At 58.3% G+C, this 18,650-nt stretch overlaps 1 protein-coding gene across 1 annotated transcript in view; it reads left to right on the top strand.

Annotated features, from left to right (window-relative positions):
* Positions 1-18,650, top strand: part of LOC144721379 (ELKS/Rab6-interacting/CAST family member 1-like) — a 55,969-nt gene that overhangs the window by 2,958 nt on the left and 34,361 nt on the right. The window contains exons 2-11 of the mRNA XM_078598945.1: positions 304-624; positions 3,182-3,291; positions 4,228-4,594; positions 11,736-11,819; positions 12,535-12,609; positions 13,391-13,546; positions 14,633-14,800; positions 15,229-15,396; positions 16,521-16,658; positions 17,227-17,367. Coding sequence (XP_078455071.1) covers positions 304-624; positions 3,182-3,291; positions 4,228-4,594; positions 11,736-11,819; positions 12,535-12,609; positions 13,391-13,546; positions 14,633-14,800; positions 15,229-15,396; positions 16,521-16,658; positions 17,227-17,367 — 1,728 coding nt within the window. The remainder of the gene's footprint in view (positions 1-303; positions 625-3,181; positions 3,292-4,227; positions 4,595-11,735; positions 11,820-12,534; positions 12,610-13,390; positions 13,547-14,632; positions 14,801-15,228; positions 15,397-16,520; positions 16,659-17,226; positions 17,368-18,650) is intronic.

Genomic DNA, 18,650 nt, shown 5'->3' with positions numbered 1-18,650 from the left:
GGAAACCGGAGCACTCGGAGAAGACACTCAATCCCCGTACAGATATAAACAGATGACGATTAGTTCAATTGCTGCACTGCCGTCTCCTGGCGAGCCAGGGTACGGCACCTCCCCGACTCCCGCTGGAAGGGGCTTTCACAACATATCTGCGGTGATCCACCAACCCTCACCTACACCGCTCCAGGCCAGGCTAATGATAATAATAATCACCAGCAGCCCCCACGTCCCTTGCACGTGACAGTCAGTCCCTCCCTCCCTCCAGCCAGCAAAGCGTGTTTATAACAACGCGACCTCCGTGTGCAGGTGGAAGCTCTGCACGCAGCCCTGGGGGAGCTGGCGGGACCCGGAGGCCTGGGACTGTCCGTGCACCACCACCACCACCAGCAGCAGCAGCAGCACGTGGTCCGGCCGGGCGCGCAGGGCCAGCTGAAGGAGCTGCTGTGCGAGAACGAGGCTCTGAGACGAGAGCTGGACGCCAAGGACAACAAGCTGGGCTCCTCCATGAACTCCATCAAGACGTTCTGGAGCCCCGAGCTCAAGCGGGAGAGGGCTCTGCGCAAGGAGGAGGCGGCTCGCATCGCGATGCTCCGCGAGCAGCTCCGGGTGGCTCAGGACGAGCACCAGGTGAGCACGGAGAGTGTGGATCAGAGGCAGAGACCCCCCCCCAGGGGTAGCCCGCACAGATCGTTGGGGCGAGCGCTGCAAGCGAGTAGCACCCGTGAAGGCCGAGCGGTGGCGCAGCAGTTGGCGCGCTGCGCTACGAACCCGGCGATCCGAGTTCGATTCCCCGCTCGCGAATAAATGACAGCAGCACGCGCACACGCACGCAACAGAGATCCCCCGTGTAGCCTGAGACTGTTGTGGCAAGCGCTGTTAGCAAGCACCGAGGCAGGCCAGCACCGCACACAAAGGGATGGGTGGCCAGCACGCGCGCATGCACACACGAGGAAGCGGTGTGGCCAGCAGCACTACGCTCGACCGCCTTTGTCTCCCCAGTGCTGATGTTTAAACGTCCCATCTACAGACACACGAAGACATACACACACACATGTAAACACGCGTACAGAGAGACGCACCGAGACACGCGCAGGCGCAAAGGCTGCAGAGACCCTCCTGGGGTCCTGCACATCCCTGGCACGTGCCCCCACCCCCGCCCCCCTCTTCTGCACCCCTCCCCTCGCCTCTATTTATAGAGCTCGCTGGGCGCGCTCTCCCGACCCAATTATAGCGCGAGCATCCCCTCGGCGCCCCCCCCCCACCTCCACTCTCAACACCCCCCCCGCCCTTAACACCTCCCACCTCATCATCCATCCTGTGACGCCATCTCCCATCCTCTGACCCCCTCCCCCATCCTCTGACCCCCTCCCCCATCCTCTGACCCCCCCATCCTCTGACCCCCCCCCCCCATCCTCTGACCCCCTCCCCCATCCTCTGACCCCCTCCCCCATCCTCTGACCCCCCCCCCATCCTCTGACCCCCCCCCCATCCTCTGACCCCCCCCCCATCCTCGGAATGCCACCAACATCTCCTGCCCTGAAACATCCCCGTATCCCCAACCCCTGAAACCCCCTTCACCTCGCTCACCCTGAACTCTCCCTCCCCCCATCGCCCCCCACCACCCCAACTACCCCCCCTCCATCCCCACCCGCGGACCCCCGTCCAGTGACACCGACGTCACCGCGTCTCGAGATGACTTCCTTCTGACGAGTCGCACAGAGACTCCCATGGGCGTGGTGCGGCTGGTGGTGAAGTAGGGTCAATTAACCGCGAGCCGCTAATTGCGGGGTCTGTAAATCGTTGTTATTATTGTTGTTGTTGTTATTGTCGCTGCTGTCTAGAATTGTTAAGGACGAATTAGCGCACGACGGGGTGGCCCGGCCGCCTTTGTCTCCTCACTGAGATGTTCACACATATTCTGAAGGTTCTAATTTAAGGCTGAGTCGACCTACGGGAGACATAGAACAAGCCTACATCTTCACCTCACACACGCAAACACATAAACCCAACGCCCTACTCTGACCCCCATAATTAATGCTGGGAGCATTGTGTATGCAATACACGTGTACATTAGATAAAGGCGCAGCCGTGCAATTGCCAGCTTTCGCCCCTGCACTGGATGGTCATTCCAGTGGGTGCTTTGGCCGACTCCCCCAAACCATACCATGAGCGCGTGTGATGCTTTACATATTTCGATTTAAACCTTTCGTGATTGCAGGGATTCATCTTCTTGGTTCTTTCGGTAAAGTCACGTAGAAGGGAAGTAATAAAATAATAAAAATAAAACATAATAAAATAATTCTCACGAAACAGGTCTGTCGAGAAAACAGCGTCTAAATGACACGCCCCAGGCTTGGAGTGTCTATTTAAGCTGGGTAAACATTGTTGATCATATTCTCCGGATTATAAGACGCACCCCTCCCCCACACACGTATGTGAGAGCAAACGTTTGGGCATGCGTCTTATAATCCGGTAGATGTGCGTGCTGCGTGTGACCAACTTTGTGTGACTTTATTGACGCCGGGTTCATGTTTGGGGTGCGTCTTAAATTCCGGAGAAATCGGTCACTGCAATGCCGAACGCACGTGGTCATTCGGAAGATTCTCCCGCTGCTTGACTGTGGTGCAAAAGCACAAACAACTTTTTTTTTTTACAAACTCAACACATTCCGTGTCAACGACATTGCAACCTTCAAAGGAAATGTATAGAATAGACGACGTTTCGGGCAATGGACCTCCTTCCTTCGTAATCCTGAGAGAGGGCAGAGGTAGCAACACTTGAGCACAGCGCAACACTGCCATCTGCTGCCCAATGCGGCGTACTGCACCATATCCAGCACGGTGCATCATCATCGTCATCATCGTCATCATCGTCCATCGGTTAATCAACGAATAATTAATCGACTCTAGAGATCGCGACACGCGGAGCGAATCGCGTGCGTGAGGAGGTCGACTCAGCCTTAACGACGATGATGCTGCTGCTGGTGATGATGCTGACAATGATGACGATGATGACGGTAATAACAGTGAAATAGACGTTGACGCTGATGACGATCATCCTGATGATGTCGATGCTGTTGCTGATGATGCTGCCGCTGTCGATGCCTCTGCTGATTACGATGCTGCTGATGATGCTTACCGAAGCTGCTGCTGACGATGTCGATGCCCTGTGTGTGTGCGCGCAGACCATGCAGATGACCGTGCACGCCTTGCAGGAGGAGCTCCGCTCCTCGCGCGACCTCACGCCGCTCTTCTCCGCGGACGGGCGCGCGCGCTGCTCGGGCCCCGGCGGCAGGTGAGACTCACCTGGCCCCCCCGCCCCCCACCCCCCGCCCCCCACCTCGCCTCGGCACACAGTCGCAACGCGTGAGACGCGAGCCGTGTGTGCATACGCACAGGTGCTCGCTCACAGCACTTGCCCCAACAGTCTAGCGAGGCTATACGGGGGATCTTTTTATTTGTGTACGCATGGCCTTCACGTCCCCTGCGGGACGTGAAGGCACCTGGGAAGCATCTGACCACGCGTACCCATGCCACGCGTGGACACCTGTGAACACGCCAGACACACCTGTGAGCTCTTGAGAGTACCTGGCCACGCGTGGTCGCACCTGAATCCACACGCACGCAAGCGGACTGCACCTGGACACACCGATGCACCTAACGGCTCCCCACCAATGCCACCCCACCAGCACTCGCCGTGACGTCTCCCCCTGCCCCCGCCTCCCCAACGTGATCGCCAGCCTGTCCCCCGTGACCGCCACCACCTCCGTGATTTCCCCACGTGACCAACTCCCCCGTGACCGCCACCACCTCCGTGATTTCCCCAGGTGACCCACTCTCCCGTGACCGCCACCACCTCCGTGATTTCCCCACGTGACCTATTCCCCCGTGACCGCCACCACCTCCGTGATTTCCCCACGTGACCAACTCCCCCGTGACCGCCACCACCTCCGTGATTTCCCCACGTGACCCACTCTCCCGTGACCGCCACCACCTCCGTGATTTCCCCACGTGACCAACTCCCCCGTGACCGCCACCACCTCCGTGATTTCCCCACGTGACCTATTCCCCCGTGACCGCCACCACCTCCGTGATTTCCCCACGTGACCAATTCCCCCGTGACCGCCACCGCCGTCTTCTCCCCTCCTGCCACGACTGCCCTCCCCCACCCTCCCGTGACTCCCTGCACCTGCATGTGACTGCCACTGCCGCCCGTGACTGCCTGCCCCAGCGCGGGGGACCTGCCCTCGGAGGAGAGCGTGCAGAGGCTGCGGGCCGAGCACGAGCGGCAGGCCAAGGAGCTCTACTTGCTGCGACAGACCCTGGAGGAGATGGAGCTGCGAATCGAGACGCAGAAGCAGACGCTGGGATCGCGCGACGAGTCCATCCGCAAGCTGCTCGACATGATCCAGGAGGGGGGTCGCTCCGGAGGGGGGTCCTCGGGGGTCGGCGTAGACCCCCTCTGCGACGAGGGGGACGGCGGCACCACCGAGGGGGAGGAACGGGCGCGGCACCAGCTGGCGGACGCGGACGCGCAGATCTCGCGCCTCCAGCTGATGCTGGAGCAGCGGGAGAGGGAGAACCAGCAGTGCCGAGAGGTGGGGCTTGGGCGGAGGGGGGGCCATGGGTCACCCACCATCACCACGACCCCCGACCCCAACCTCGGTGGAAGGAATGATGGATAGGTTGATGGGAAGGGTGATGGGGAGGGTGAGGGAGAGGGTGATGGGGAGGGTGAGGGAGAGGGTGATGGTGAGGGAGAGGGTGATGGGGAGGGTGATGGGGAGGGTGATTGTGGTGTAGACGATGTAGGGTGTGCGATGATCATCCTCGCCTGCCATCACCACCTCCACCACCAGGAGATCTCTCCCCAGCAGCGCGGGGCCAAATCGCACCACGAGGGGGCGCCATCGCCCCACGTGGTGCGCGCCATGCGGCTGATTTCTGGCTCATCACGGGGATTCATTGAGGCGGTTCATGATTAAGATGGGATACAGGGGGCCCTTTGGGGGGGGGGGGGGGTCGGGGGGGGTGGGGGCAGGTGGCGGGGTGTCCAAATACAACGCACAAAGATCCTCCCTATAGGCCGACACGACACACGAGGGGGTAGGTCGTCAGCACCACGCCGTTCCGCCTTTGTCTCCCCAGTGACAATGTTTATACACACGGTACCAGGTGCTCATTTGAGGCTAAGTCGACCTAGGGGAGGCCCAAGATCGGTTCAGATGGCCGTCAACTGGTATGGGCCGTGAGCAGGAATCTATCTCGGTTCGCCGGGTTCGTAGCGCAGCGTAGCGCTAACCGCTGCGCCTCCGCTCCCTCTCACCGCTTTCTTGTGAGCCCCCTCTCTTGACGCCCATCGCAGCCCCCCCCCCCCGCATTAGAGCCCCCCCCTCCCCCCCTCTCCACGCACCGCGTTCTCTAATCGGAGAATCAGAGAATGTGACGGGGGAGGATTTCCTACACGGGGGGGGGGGGGGGGTCCCTTTGTAACGGGGACCCCACTGCAAGATGTCGCACCAGGGGTGAGTGAGGGGGGTAGGGAAGGGGATCCCCCCCCCCGCGCGACGTCACTCCGCTCACCGTGGCGGCGGTGGCGATGCTCGCGTGCGAGCCGGCGTCCTGGAGGCGGGGGTTGGTGGATCACGCAGAGATCGGTGAAACTGCTAAACCCTCCTGGGCTCAGAGAGAGAGAGAGAGACGGGCACAACAGACAGTGGCACAGTATGGGGGTCTACATGACTTCTGGGGATGTTACAGTGATGTCCCCACGCATGCATGGGGGTAGTCTCCGGGTATTCGTCTACACTCCGATACCCCCCTTGTATTGCCAGCTTAAGCCCCTCACGCCCCCTCCCCTACCCACCACACCTACCCCCTAAAGCACCCCAACCCCCTCACACCCCACAACCTCCACCCCCTCACACCCCCACTCCTAACCCCCTCTCTCACATCAATAATGCAGGAAGGGAGTTGAGTTGCGACGGGGAGTGGAGGTCTCCCTCCCGTGCGCGAGTCCTCGTGTCGCTGCGCGCCTGGTGCTGAGGGGCACGAGCTGAGCGGCTGGGGGTGAGGGGTCAGGGGGGTGCAGGAGGGTTGGGGGTACCCACCCTTGTGTTGCTAGGAGACGAATGTGACGACCCCTCACACACACTGGTACACACACACACTGGTACACACACACACTGGTACACACACACACACACTGGTACACACACACACACTGGTACACACACACTGGCACACACACACACACACACTGGTACACACACACACACACTGGTACACACACACTGGTACACACACACTAGTACACACACACATGCACACACACACACACTGGTACACACACACTGGTACACACACACGTACACACACACACTGGGATACTCACACACACTGGTACACACACACTGGTACACACACACGTATACACACACACTGGTACACACACACACTGGTAGTCTGGTACACACACACACTGGTACACACACACTGGTACACACACACACTGGTACGCACACAAAGATCCCCCGTGTAGCCTAACAGACTGTAGGGGCAAGTGTTGTTAGCGAGCACCTATAAAGGCCGGCACGGTACACGAGGGGTGGGTGGCCAGCACCACGCCCGGTCCGCCTTTGTCTCCCCAGTGGCGATGTTTACACACCGCACCAGGTACTCATTTGAGGCTGAGTCGACACGCACGCTGGTACACACACACGATTACGTAACACATCATAGACATCAACAACTGCAATTTGCCACTAAGTGGCGGCGACTTCACCACAGCCCTTGTGCCAGGCTAGGTGCACTTTGATCTCGTCACATGAAGTGTGCAAGGCTCGCTACGAACACGATGAGGTCACGGGGCAGACCCAGGAGCCGTGGGTTGACTGGCTGAGATGAACGGCAGGTGCATCAGCTGTGCTTCCCACTGTTTCACATTGCCGACTTTTAGCCACCCGCTGCTTTGCTCGTTGTTGTATGCGTCGCTCCTCCGCCCCGGGATGTTTATTGGAGGGCGACTGCCTCCCAACTGCCCAGTAGAAGCGTCCTCCCCGAGCCTCCTCCGCAGAGATCGATCTTGACACCGCTCCTACCGGTCATCGGAAGGTCCACTCAGCTCCACATCCTCATGTACATCATCAGCACCACCTCTTCTCCAGCCCGTGCCGTGCCCGTTTAGCTCACCCCTTCTAAACGGAAGCTGCTTGGGCTTGCGGTGGCTGGGCATCCGGTCTATACGACACAGCCAACGCAGTCTCGACTGCCAGGGGAGCTCACTGCTGATGGGGATTGTGTCCAGATCTCTCACGGATCTGTGAGCTCCGCACACGATCCAGTTACTCGCAGGCGCACAGAGAAGAAAGGGCAGGACTGTGGCCAAGATGGCACGGAGCTTCGTGTGGAGCGATGGGCGAGACACATTCCACATGGCGTTATGTAACTGATAATAAGATAATGCTGCCCGTCCGATTCAAGATGAGACTTCCACTGCCAAACTGGAGCCGGTCATGAGCACACCGCCCAAGTATGAGAACTCCCACCTTTCTGCAAAGCCTCATTAATCACGGGGAGTTGAGGGGGCGGAGAGTTCGAGGACACAGAGTACCCAGGCAGGTGTTTAGTCTTCGTGGCTCGAACTCCAGGTCTTTCAGCAGAGTTTCCAACTCCTCAGAGTGAGCAGCAATTCATTACCAGGACATTGGTATTTTTAACCTGGTTGAACAATAAGGAGCCCATCCCTTGACCGTACCTGGACATCGATCAGCCTCTCATTGTATCTGTACTATGTGGTCTAAAATATGTGAAAGTGTATGGCGTCAGAGGACATCCCTGTCGCACCCAAAAGTGAACAGGCAATGGCTCTGACTCTAAGCCACGCAGCTTTACCCGGACTTGCCAGCCCTTAATGATTGTGAGCAGAGGGTCAGGGACTCCGATATCACAAAGAATAACCCAAAGCCCTGGCCAATCGATAGTATCATATGCCTTGGCCAAGTCAATGTAGGTCTCGCTGAAATTCCCTGCACCTTTGCTGATGGACAGAGGATATGGGGTCTGTGCAGGTGTTCGTGGTGTCTCATGGCCAAACACCCCTTGGCAGATCCAGGTGACCAGAATCCCTACTCAGGGAGCCTCCACAAGCAAGCGGCAAGCATGGGGAAGAGAGGCTGCCATTCCATTGGCAGGCGGTGGACTATTGCCGCCTGGACCTCGGCGATTTTACTTCCAGTCACCACGAGGGATAGGACAGTCCCCACTCGGGACAGGATAGCATCAAACAACAGGGGGTGGCCAATCTGAATAAGTGAAGGAAGAAGCTTGGGTGGGTGGCAGTGAGGTGTGGGAAGCCCAGAGTGCTGTGGGCTCACCTCCCCATCAACAGGAGGTGAGGAATTGTAGTGGTGCTGGCCTATGCCCCCACAGAAGGTGAGTGTCCGTGGAGGGACGCAGGCAGGATGAGGAGTCAGATGCCTTCCATGATCTCCTGTTGCACGTGTTGGCTAAAGTGGCCACTCGGGACAGGGTCATCTCATTAGGTTATTTTAATGCCAAAGCGGGTCATGACACTGGCAATTCCGTGGCCAGATCAGCACTCGCACACACTCACTCGTACATAAACACACACACACACAGATCCTCTCGATAGACTTTACAGGCTGTTGGAGCAAGTGCTGTTAGAGCGAGCACCTATGAAGGTCAGGGCGGTACACGAGGGGGTGGGTGGCCTGCGCCACGCCCGGCCGCCTTTGTCTCCCTAATGACGCTGTTTAAACAACGCACCAGGTACTCGTTTGAGGCTGAGTCGACCAAGGGGAGGTCCAGGACCGGTTCAAATAATCATCACTGTTGTTGGCCGTGAGCGTGAATCGAACTCGGGACGCTAAGTTCGTAACACAGTGCGCTAACCACTGCGCCACCACTCCCCACTCTTGCACATACACAATCAAACACCCATTCCTAGGCACAACATTGACAGACACACACCTTTACACATACACACATACTCGCACGCTCTCACTCATTACGCACACATGCCCATACTCTTTCTCACGGATACTTTTACATAGTCCCAAACACAATCTCTCACACACACACACACATAATTTGACACACACCTACACACACGCTCACATACTCACCTAACCACACACTATACCTCTCTCACGTTGCACACATACACAGCAACAAAGACAAAGTTCCCACGTATAGCCTGTTACATACTGCTGGGGCAAGTGCTGTTAGAGTGGACCTATGAAGCCCGGAACGGCGCACGAGGGGGTGGGTGGCTAGCATCACGCCCGGCCGCCTTTGTCTCCTTGGTGGTGATGTTTACACACCCCACCAGGTACTCATTTGAGGCTGAGTCGACCTAGGGGAGGCCCAGGACCGCTCTACACACGCACACAAATCGTCCACCACTGCCTGCGCTCGGCCCCCACCTTCACCACCCCACCTACAGATTGCCCCCCAACCCCCTCGCCCACTGGCCCCTCCCCACCCGCCCCGCGGCCTCCATCTGGCCGTCACGTTGCGTTAGAAGCCGCTCAGAGTTTAACTTCGCCCGAGCTGATTAATTAAAGCCAGACCTAGGCCGTCTCTTCAGCTTAATGCCATTTACTGCGGCATTACAAGCCCCCTCCCTCCCCCTCCCTCCCCTCCCACCCGGCCACAGGTCTCCCCTCCAGCCAGGCAGCCAGTGCGCGAGCAGTCAGCTCGCCAGTGCCACCGCCAGTGCCGTGATCCTCCAGCCAGTGCTGTTGGTCGGCAACTCCAGGGGGCTCGCAGACAATCCTCGATCCCAGGGGTCGGCAACCTGCGGCTCGGGAGCCGCGTGCGGCTCTTCAAGGAGCCGCTTCGTGACCGTTCTTTAGTGAGGACCGCAGCCGTCGCGAATTCCCCACGCGGTGCATTGCGGCTCTGACTTTTTTTTACCAAATTCGGACAAAAAAAAATTTCCCTCCTCGTTATGTCGGTTTCCGACCCCTGCTCTAGCCAGCCCTGTGAGTCAGCAAATCAAGGGGGCTACCAGCCAATCCTCGTGTCCCTCCACTCGTCTCGTAAGCTCATCCGTCGAGCCGCTGCACGCGAGCCGATTCCATCGCTCCGTCTCCGCCGAGGGTGTCCTCGCTCGCTCTCTCTCTCTCTCTCTCTGCCTCGGGCGCGTCCCCCTCCTTCTCGCTGCCGTTCCGTGATTAGTCTCGACCACGGGACAGCGCGGAGACGTGGGAGTGGGGAACGCGTGGACCAAGGGAGCGAACAGCGAGTCAGGGGCTCAGCATTAGCGGCTGCTAGACGTGGGTTTGTGCCAGTAGCCCCCCATGGCCAAAGCTACGAGTTGCCCCCCCCCCCTTGACAACCACCACGAGATATCGCGTATATATAAATGTGTCGTTAAACCCGCCACCACCCGACACAATAAATTATTAAATTGTAAATGTTGTGGGTTTACTCTCCAACACACCGGTGTGCTGTACTAGTAACGAATCGGCACGTTCTGTTTACGTGACAAACCTTACTCATTGGCAATATCGGGAGGTGGCGGGTTTAATGGCACATTTCTATTTACGCGATTTAACCCAAACAAGTTCTATTATGGATTATATTGGTCGCGACAGCCTACGTGTCAAACTGACCGTGAGATATGTTCTCAACAACAGTGTAAAAGAACAGCAACGTGAGTCATTGCGTGATTCGGCAAGACGAGCTGCGAGATATAACAGCCGAGGTGCGAGCCGTCCGAGACAAATCTAAATATTGGGGCCCCACCTGACCAACTACCGCACCCCCTGAGCTGATAACGCCGTGACTACGCCACTGGTTTGGGCAGGAGCCGATGCTCTAGGCAGTCCCAACAGCTGGCATCGGAAGGTTGCGAATTTAAATCCGGTTCGGAGGTTGACTCACCAACAGCGGCGTATCCAGGCGACAGAGTCGCCCGCATCAATGGAACGTGGAATTTCCACCAATTCCTCCACAGTGCAGCGCACCAGGAGTTGAACACCAATGGCCCATTGCTCGTTGGACCTCGGAGATCCCTCTGGACTTCAGGGGTTTTGTTCAGGGGCCCTGCGAATGTGAAGCGTCACGCTAGACACCCGGGTGGCCAGGGTTGGTCGATCGCGCGGACATTTGTGAAATTCCCCAACGACCCCCACTGGTGGCAAGGAAATAGCAGCACAGAAAGTGTTACCCATTGCAGTGCTGTATTGCGGGCTTGCGGTGGTCAGTGTAAGGCAGTGCAGCGGTATCCTTCGTCGTACGATACGAATGACAATAATATGAACGATGTGAACTCGTGACGCGCCACGCAGTGCCCGCTCGCTCTCCTAGAGAGAGAGAGAGGGGAGGGGGACTCAGGAATGCGAGGAGGAAGAAGCACAGATGAGGAGCGGGGAGGCAGCAGCAGCAGCAGCCACGCATGCGAGGTGCCGGCGCCAAACAATTTCCCCAGCTCTGCGGTCCTCTATGTATATCTGGGTGTTATCGGCCAATGAACGCGTATTTTCTCGTGGGAGTAAAACAGGAGCATGCGGAGAAAACCGGCACGTGCGAGGGGGGACAACTCGATCCCACACAACAGACGGAGTCCACGTTTTTTTGCTGCACTGCCCTAACCCTAACCCTAACCCCATCTCCGGCGAGCGAGGGCGCGGCTCCTCCTCGACGCCCACGGGGAAGGGAGTTTCACAAAATCTGTGTGTGATCCACCAACCCTCACTGCTGCCTCCACAGTGCTGGGTTACAGACAGCCACGTGGAGCATGGCCACCACCACGACTATGCTCCCCGCATTCACCAGCCGGCGTGGGCGAGTATGGTAAGAGACGACCCTCCCACGGACCCGCACCGAGTAGGGAGTCTCATTGCAAGAGTGGCCTCGGCCATGAGTCTGCTGCCAGTAGGGGGGAGGATGATTGCTGCTGCTGCTGTGTTTGTAATATGCGGATCTAGAACCTGAGGGTGTAAGTTACAGCAGCGAGGAGTGACGACCTAGAACTCAAAGAATGAATGTTATAGAACTAAATGCGACCGTTCTAGAACCTTTTTTTTCTACGTGAGGGCTTTAACATCCAGGAGTGACCGTCGCAGAAACCAAGCATGACGGTTCTAGAACCCAGCAGTGGCAGTCTAGAACCCAGGGGCGAGAGTCTAGAACCCAAAGAGTTAATGCTCTAGAACTTAAGAGAGAAGGTTCTAGAACTGGCACACTCATCCTCTCCCCCCCACTCCGCATCCATTATGAATGAACTCTCCCCGAGGCAGCGTCTCCCTTGCGGGATCAGGTGATCGGCGTGAATGGAAGAGGGGCGAGGGGCAGCGAGAGGTGGAGGGGGAGGGAGAGGCAGTGGAGAGGGGAGAAGCTCGCTCGTGTAGACGCTCTCCGGTCGCGGTCCTCCCCTTCCTCATCAGTCTAATCATCGTCATGATCATGATCGTCGTCGTCATCATCACCGTCGTCCTCGAAGCGTGATGATGTGAGAATGACGAGCGGAGCTCCGCCCCGCGTCACCTTCTACCGCGTGCCCCCCCAGGAGCTCCACCGGCGCGCCGACCTCGGCTCCGACACGGCCAAGACCAAGGCCCTGCAGACCGTGATCGAGATGAAGGCACGGCCCGCACCTGCACTCACCCACACCTGTACACACACACCTGTACACACACCTGTACATACACCTGTACACACCTACACACACACACCTACACACACACACACCTACACACACACACCTGTACACACACACCTGTACAAACACACCTGTACACAACAACAACCGCCATTCGCCACTAAGTGGCGGTGACGTGACCACGACGTTTGTGCCAGGCCAAGTGCACCTGTACACACACACCTGTACACACACGTGCACACACACCTGTACACCTGTACACACACAAGGACACACCACCTGTACACACACACAAGGACACGCGTACACACACACCTGTACACACACCTGTACACACACCTGTACACACCTGTACACACACCTGTACACACACCTGTACACACAACCTGTACACACACAGGGGCACAAACCTGTACACATAAGGACACGCGTGCACACACACAGCTGTACACGACGACACAGACACCTTTACACGGACCTGTACAGACACCTGGACACACACCTTTATATACACCTGCACACACACTTGCACACACACCTTCGCATGCATCTCGGAACATATGTTCACACCGGTCATGGGCCTCCTCTAGGTCGACTCAGCCTCCAATGGGTACCTGGTGCGACGTGTAAACATCATCACTGGGGAGACGTTGCCCACACCGCTTTGCACCATAGCGGATTTCACAGGTGCTCTCTAACAGCACTTGCCCCAACAGTCGGTTGAGGCTATACGGGGGATCTGTGTATGTTCTTGTACTCGCAGGACACAAAGATCGCGTCTCTGGAGAGGACGCTGCGCGACCTGGAGGATGAGATCCAGACGCTGCGCTCTAGCGGGGCCCTCTCGATGGAGGAGCGGCAGGAGGAGCTCAAGCAGATGGAGGCCTACAAGAGCCACTCCAAGTTCATGAAGAGCAAGGTGAGCCGTGCACAGCGTGGTGAGCCGTCACTGCTCACCGCAGCGTGGTGAGGCATGCACTGCTCACCGCAGCGTGGTGAGGCATGCACTGCTCACCGCAGCGTGGTGAGGCATGCACTGCTCACCGCAGCGTGGTGAGGCATGCACTGCTCACCGCAGCGTGGTGAGCCGTCACTGCTCACCGCAGCGTGGTGAGCCGTCACTGCTCACCGCAGCGTGGTGAGCCGTCACTGATCACCGCAGCGTGGTGAGGCATGCACTGCTCACCGCAGCGTGGTGAGCCGTCACTGCTCACCGCAGCGTGGTGAGGCATGCACTGCTCACCGCAGCGTGGTGAGCCGTCACTGCTCACCGCAGCAACACGCAGAGCGTGGTGAGGCATGCACTACTCACCACAGCCTCACCCAGAGCGTGGTGAGGCGTCACTGCTTACCACAGCCTCACACAGAGCGAGGTGAGGCGTCACTACTCACCGCAGCCTGGTGAGGCGTCACTGCTCACCGCAGCCTGGTGAGGCGTCACTGCTCACCGCAGCCTCACACAGAGTGAGGTGAGGCGGGCAGCGATCCGCTTCTCAGACTCCCTGCATCCTGGCCACTGAAATGACAACCGGGCATCTGCTGGTGTGTGACGTGTGTGTCACGTGTGTGTGTGACGTGTGTGACGTGTGTGTGACGTGTGTGTGTGTGGTGTGTGTGACGTGTGTGTGGTGTGTGTGATGTGTGTGTGATGTGTGTGTGCTTGCGTGATGTGTCTGTGTGTGTCGTGTGTGTGACGTGTGTGTGTGGTGTGTGACGCGTGTGTGACGTGTGTGTGACGTGTGTGTGTGACGTGTGTGTGTGGTGTGTGTGGTGTGTGTGGTGTGTGTGTGTGGTGTGTGTGGTGTGTGTGTGTGGTGTGTGTGGGGTGTGTGTGTGGTGTGTGTGTGACGCGTGTGTGACGTGTGTGTGTGGTGTGTGTGTGGTGTGTGTGGTGTGTGTGTGTGTGGTATGTGACGTGTGTGTGTGACGTGTACGTGACGCGTGTGTGACGTGTGTGTGACGTGACGTTCGACGCGTGCGTCCCATGTTGTGTGGCGCGACCCAGATCGACCAGCTGAAGGGCGAGCTGTCCCGCAAGGACACGGAGCAGCTGGGCCTGCAGACCAAGCTGGAGACGCTCACCAACCAGAACTCGGACAACAAGCAGCACATCGAGGTGCTCAAGGAATCCCTCGCCGCCAAGGAGCAGCGGGCCGCCATCCTGCAGGCCGAGGTGTGCAGGCGGTGCAACTGCGCGGAGGGGTTCAAGAATGTCGTCCCTTGTGACGGGGCCGGTACAATGCTGCACCGCTGCGTCCCTACGCGAGCCTCTGTGTCTGTGTGTGCGTCAATGGGCCTCCTTCCTCCCCTCCTGCTCCCTCTGCTCCCACTACGCCTCCCGACCCTCCCCCCTCATCTCCCTTCCGCCTCTCCGCTCCCTCCGCATCCGCTGCTCTCCACTGCCGCCCATGCTCCTTCCTACTCCTCCACCCGCTCCGCTCCCCCCTCCGCTCCCCCCTCCGCTCCCCCCTCCGCTCCTTCCTACTCCTCCGCTCCCCTCCGCTCCCCCCTCCGCTCCCCCCTCTGCTCCCCCCTCCGCTCCCCCCTCCGCTCCCCCCTCCGCTCCCCCCTCCGCTCCCCCCGGCTGCTCCCCCCGTGCAGGTGGAGGCGCTGCGCGCGCGCCTGGAGGAGAAGGAGAGCATGGTGGCGCGCAAGGTGCAGCAGGTGCAGGAGCTGGCGGAGGAGAAGGGGTCGCTGGGAGGGGAGATCCGCGACTTCAAGGACATGATGGAGGTGAAGGAGCGCAAGATCAACGTCCTGCAGAAGAAGGTGAGCGTGCGTGCACTGTGTGTGTGTGTGTGCACGTGCGTGTGTGTGCACGTGTGTGTGTGTGCACGTGCGTGCACGTGTGTGTGTGCACGTGTGTGTGTGCACGTGTGTGTGTGTGTGTGCGCGTGTGTGTGTGTGCACGTGTGTGTGTGTGCACGTGTGTGTGTTTACACGTGTGTACACGTGTGTGTGCACGTGTGTGTGTGTGCACGTGTGTGTGTGTGCACGTGTGTGTGTGTGCACGTGCGTGCACGTGTGTGTGTGCACGTGTGTGTGTGCACGTGTGTGTGTGTACACGTATGTACACGTGTGTGTGTACACGTGTGTGTGTGCACGTGTGTGTGTACACGTGTGTGTGTGTGTTGTGGGGAGCGGTAGTGCAGTGGTTAGTGTGCTGCGCTACGAAAAGTTCAGCGATCCGAGTGGCGAATTATCTAAACCAGTCCTGGGCCTCCCCTAAGTCGCCTCAGCCTCAAACGAGTCCCTTGTGCGGTGCGTGATGCGAGCTTCTAGTTTCCGTTCAGTTTCGCGACGTCTCCTGCCATCTCCCTCTGTCTCACTCTGTCTCACTCTGTCTCTCTCTGTCTCTTTGTCTGTCTCTCTGTCTGTCTCTCTGTCTCACTCTGTCTCACTCTGTTTCTCTCTGTCTCCCCCTGTCTCCCCCTGTCTCTCTCTGCCTCCCCCTGTCACCCCCTGTCTCACTCTGTTTCTCTCTGTCTCTCTGTCTGTCTCTCTGTCTCTCTCTGTCTCACTCTGTTTCTCTCTGCCTCCCCCTGTCTCCCCCTGTCTCTCTCTGTCTCCCCCTGTCTTCCCCTGTCTCACTCTGTCTCTCTCTGTCTCTCTCTGCCTCACTCTGTCTCACACTGTCTCTCCCCCTGCCTCCCTCTGTCTCCCGCTGTCTCCCCCTGTCTCACTCTGTCTCTCTCTGTCTCCCCCTGACTCCCCCTGTCTCACTCTGTCTCTCTCTGCCTCCCGCTGTCTCCCCCTGTCTCACTCTGTCTCTCTCTGTCTCACTCTGTCTCACTCTGTCTTCCCCTGTCTCACTCTGTCTCTCTCTGTCTCCCCCTGACTCCCCCTGTCTCACTCTGTCTCTCTCTGCCTCCCGCTGTCCCCCCGCTCCGCAGATCGAGAACCTGCAGGAGCAGCTGCGTGACAAGGAGAAGCAGATGAGCAGCCTGCGCGAGCGCGTCAAGTCGCTGCAGGCCGACTCGAGCAACGCGGACACAGCGCTCGCCACGCTCGAGGAGGCGCTCTCAGACAAGGCGAACACCACCCCGCACCCCCACCGCCCCTCACCACCGCCCCACCCCCCGTTGTTGTTGTTGTTGCTGTCATTGTTGTTGCGGTGGTGGCGCAGGGTGAGCTAACTCGGCGATCCGAGCTCCATGCCCACTCACACCCAACATTACCTACACGGGTCCTGGACCTCGCCTAGGTGTGCGTGTTGTGTACATTGTGTTGTGTGTGTGTACATTGTGTGTGTACACTGTGTGTGTGTGTACATTGTGTGTGTGTACATTGTGTGTGTACACTGTGTGTGTGTACACTGTGTGTGTGTACATTGTGTGTGTGTACATTGTGTATGTGTACATTGTGTATGTGTACATTGTGTGTGTACACTGTGTGTGTGTACACTGTGTGTGTGTACATTGTGTGTGTGTACATTGTGTATGTGTACATTGTGTATGTGTACATTGTGTGTGTGTACATTGTGTGTGTGTGTGTGTACATTGTGTGTGTGTGTGTGTACAGTGTGTGTGTGTGTACATTGTGTGTGTATATTGTGTGTGTGTGTGTACATTGTGTGTGTGTGTCGTGTTTGCGTTGCAGGAGCGCGTCATTGACCGCATGAAGCAGCAGCGCGAGCAGGAGGACCGCGACAAGCACGAGGAGGCGGAGGCTCACAGGCGCGAGAGCAAGGAGCTCAAAGAGCGCGCCAACACCCTGCTGGCAGAGCTCGCCGACAAGGAGGTGACAACCACCACCACCACCAGTATCAACATCATCATTCTCAGCAGCAGCAGCAGCACAACCATCGTCATCGTCAGCAGCATCACCATCATCATACTCAGCAGCAGCAGCAGCATCACAACCATCGTCATCATCAGCAGCATCACCATCATCATATTCAGCAGCAGCAGCATCACCATCATCATACTCAGCAGCAGCATCATCACCATCATATTCAGCAGCAGCAGCATCACCATCATCATACTCAGCAGCAGCATCATCATCATATTCAGCAGCAGCATCACCATCATCATACTCAGCAGCAGCAGCAGCATCACAACCGTCGCCATCAGCACCACCACATCGTTGTCTCCATCATCACCCCGTGCCGCCCCTTGTCCCCGCGTGCCCAAGCACAGTCACGACGGCGATTGTAGAGGTCGCCCCCCCCCTCCTCCACCCCCACTGCCCCCACGCCCACAGTGGGGGGGGGGGGTGACATCTGCCGCATGGAATCTCGTGGTGGGGAACCCGATACCTCTGTAGGTACCGAGGCCTCTGTAGGTACCGAGGCCTCTGTAGGTACCGAGGCCTCTGTAGGTACCGAGACCTCTGTAGGTACCGAGGCCTCTGTAGGTACCGAGACCTCTGTAGGTACCGAAACCTCTGTAGGTACCGAGACCTCTGTAGGTACCGAGGCCTCTGTAGGTACCGAGACCTCTGTAGGTACCGAGGCCTCTGTAGGTACCGAGACCTCTGTAGGTACCGAGGCCTCTGTAGGTACCGAGGCCTCTGTAGGTACCGAGGCCTCTGTAGGTACCGAAACCTCTGTAGGTACCGAGACCTCTGTAGGTACCGAGGCCTCTGTAGGTACCGAGACCTCTGTAGGTACCGAGACCTCTGTAGGTACCGAGACCTCTGTAGGTACCGAGGCCTCTGTAGGTACCAGCGGCGTCGTCACCTGCCTGAGGGGCGGGGGGTGAAGGGGGTGCTGGGGTGGCGGGGGGTCGCGTGCACTCGCTTCGTGGTTGTACTTGGCCACGGCCAGAGTAACGGCGAGTTTTGTTATCATGCTGGACCCACCGTCATTGAGGGGAGAAGCGGATGGATCGATGTGGAGGAACGAGGGGAGGGACTCATCCCCCTCCCCCCCACCTTGAGCAGGAGGAGGGGGGTCAGGCAGTCGTTGTTTGTGTTCGAGAGAGAGTTGCTGGTCAGGTTCAACTCCAAGTCGGGACTCTCTCGCCTGGAGGTGGGTGGGTGCGGCGTGGGTGTTGTGTGGGTCACGGTGGTTGTGGTAGGGG

The sequence above is a fragment of the Lampetra planeri genome, chromosome 11, assembly GCF_965212315.1.
Source record: "Lampetra planeri chromosome 11, kcLamPlan1.2.h2, whole genome shotgun sequence".
Taxonomy (NCBI): domain Eukaryota; kingdom Metazoa; phylum Chordata; class Hyperoartia; order Petromyzontiformes; family Petromyzontidae; genus Lampetra; species Lampetra planeri.
The sequence above is the reverse complement of the archived record's forward strand: the minus strand, read 5'-3'. Positions and strand labels throughout refer to the sequence as shown.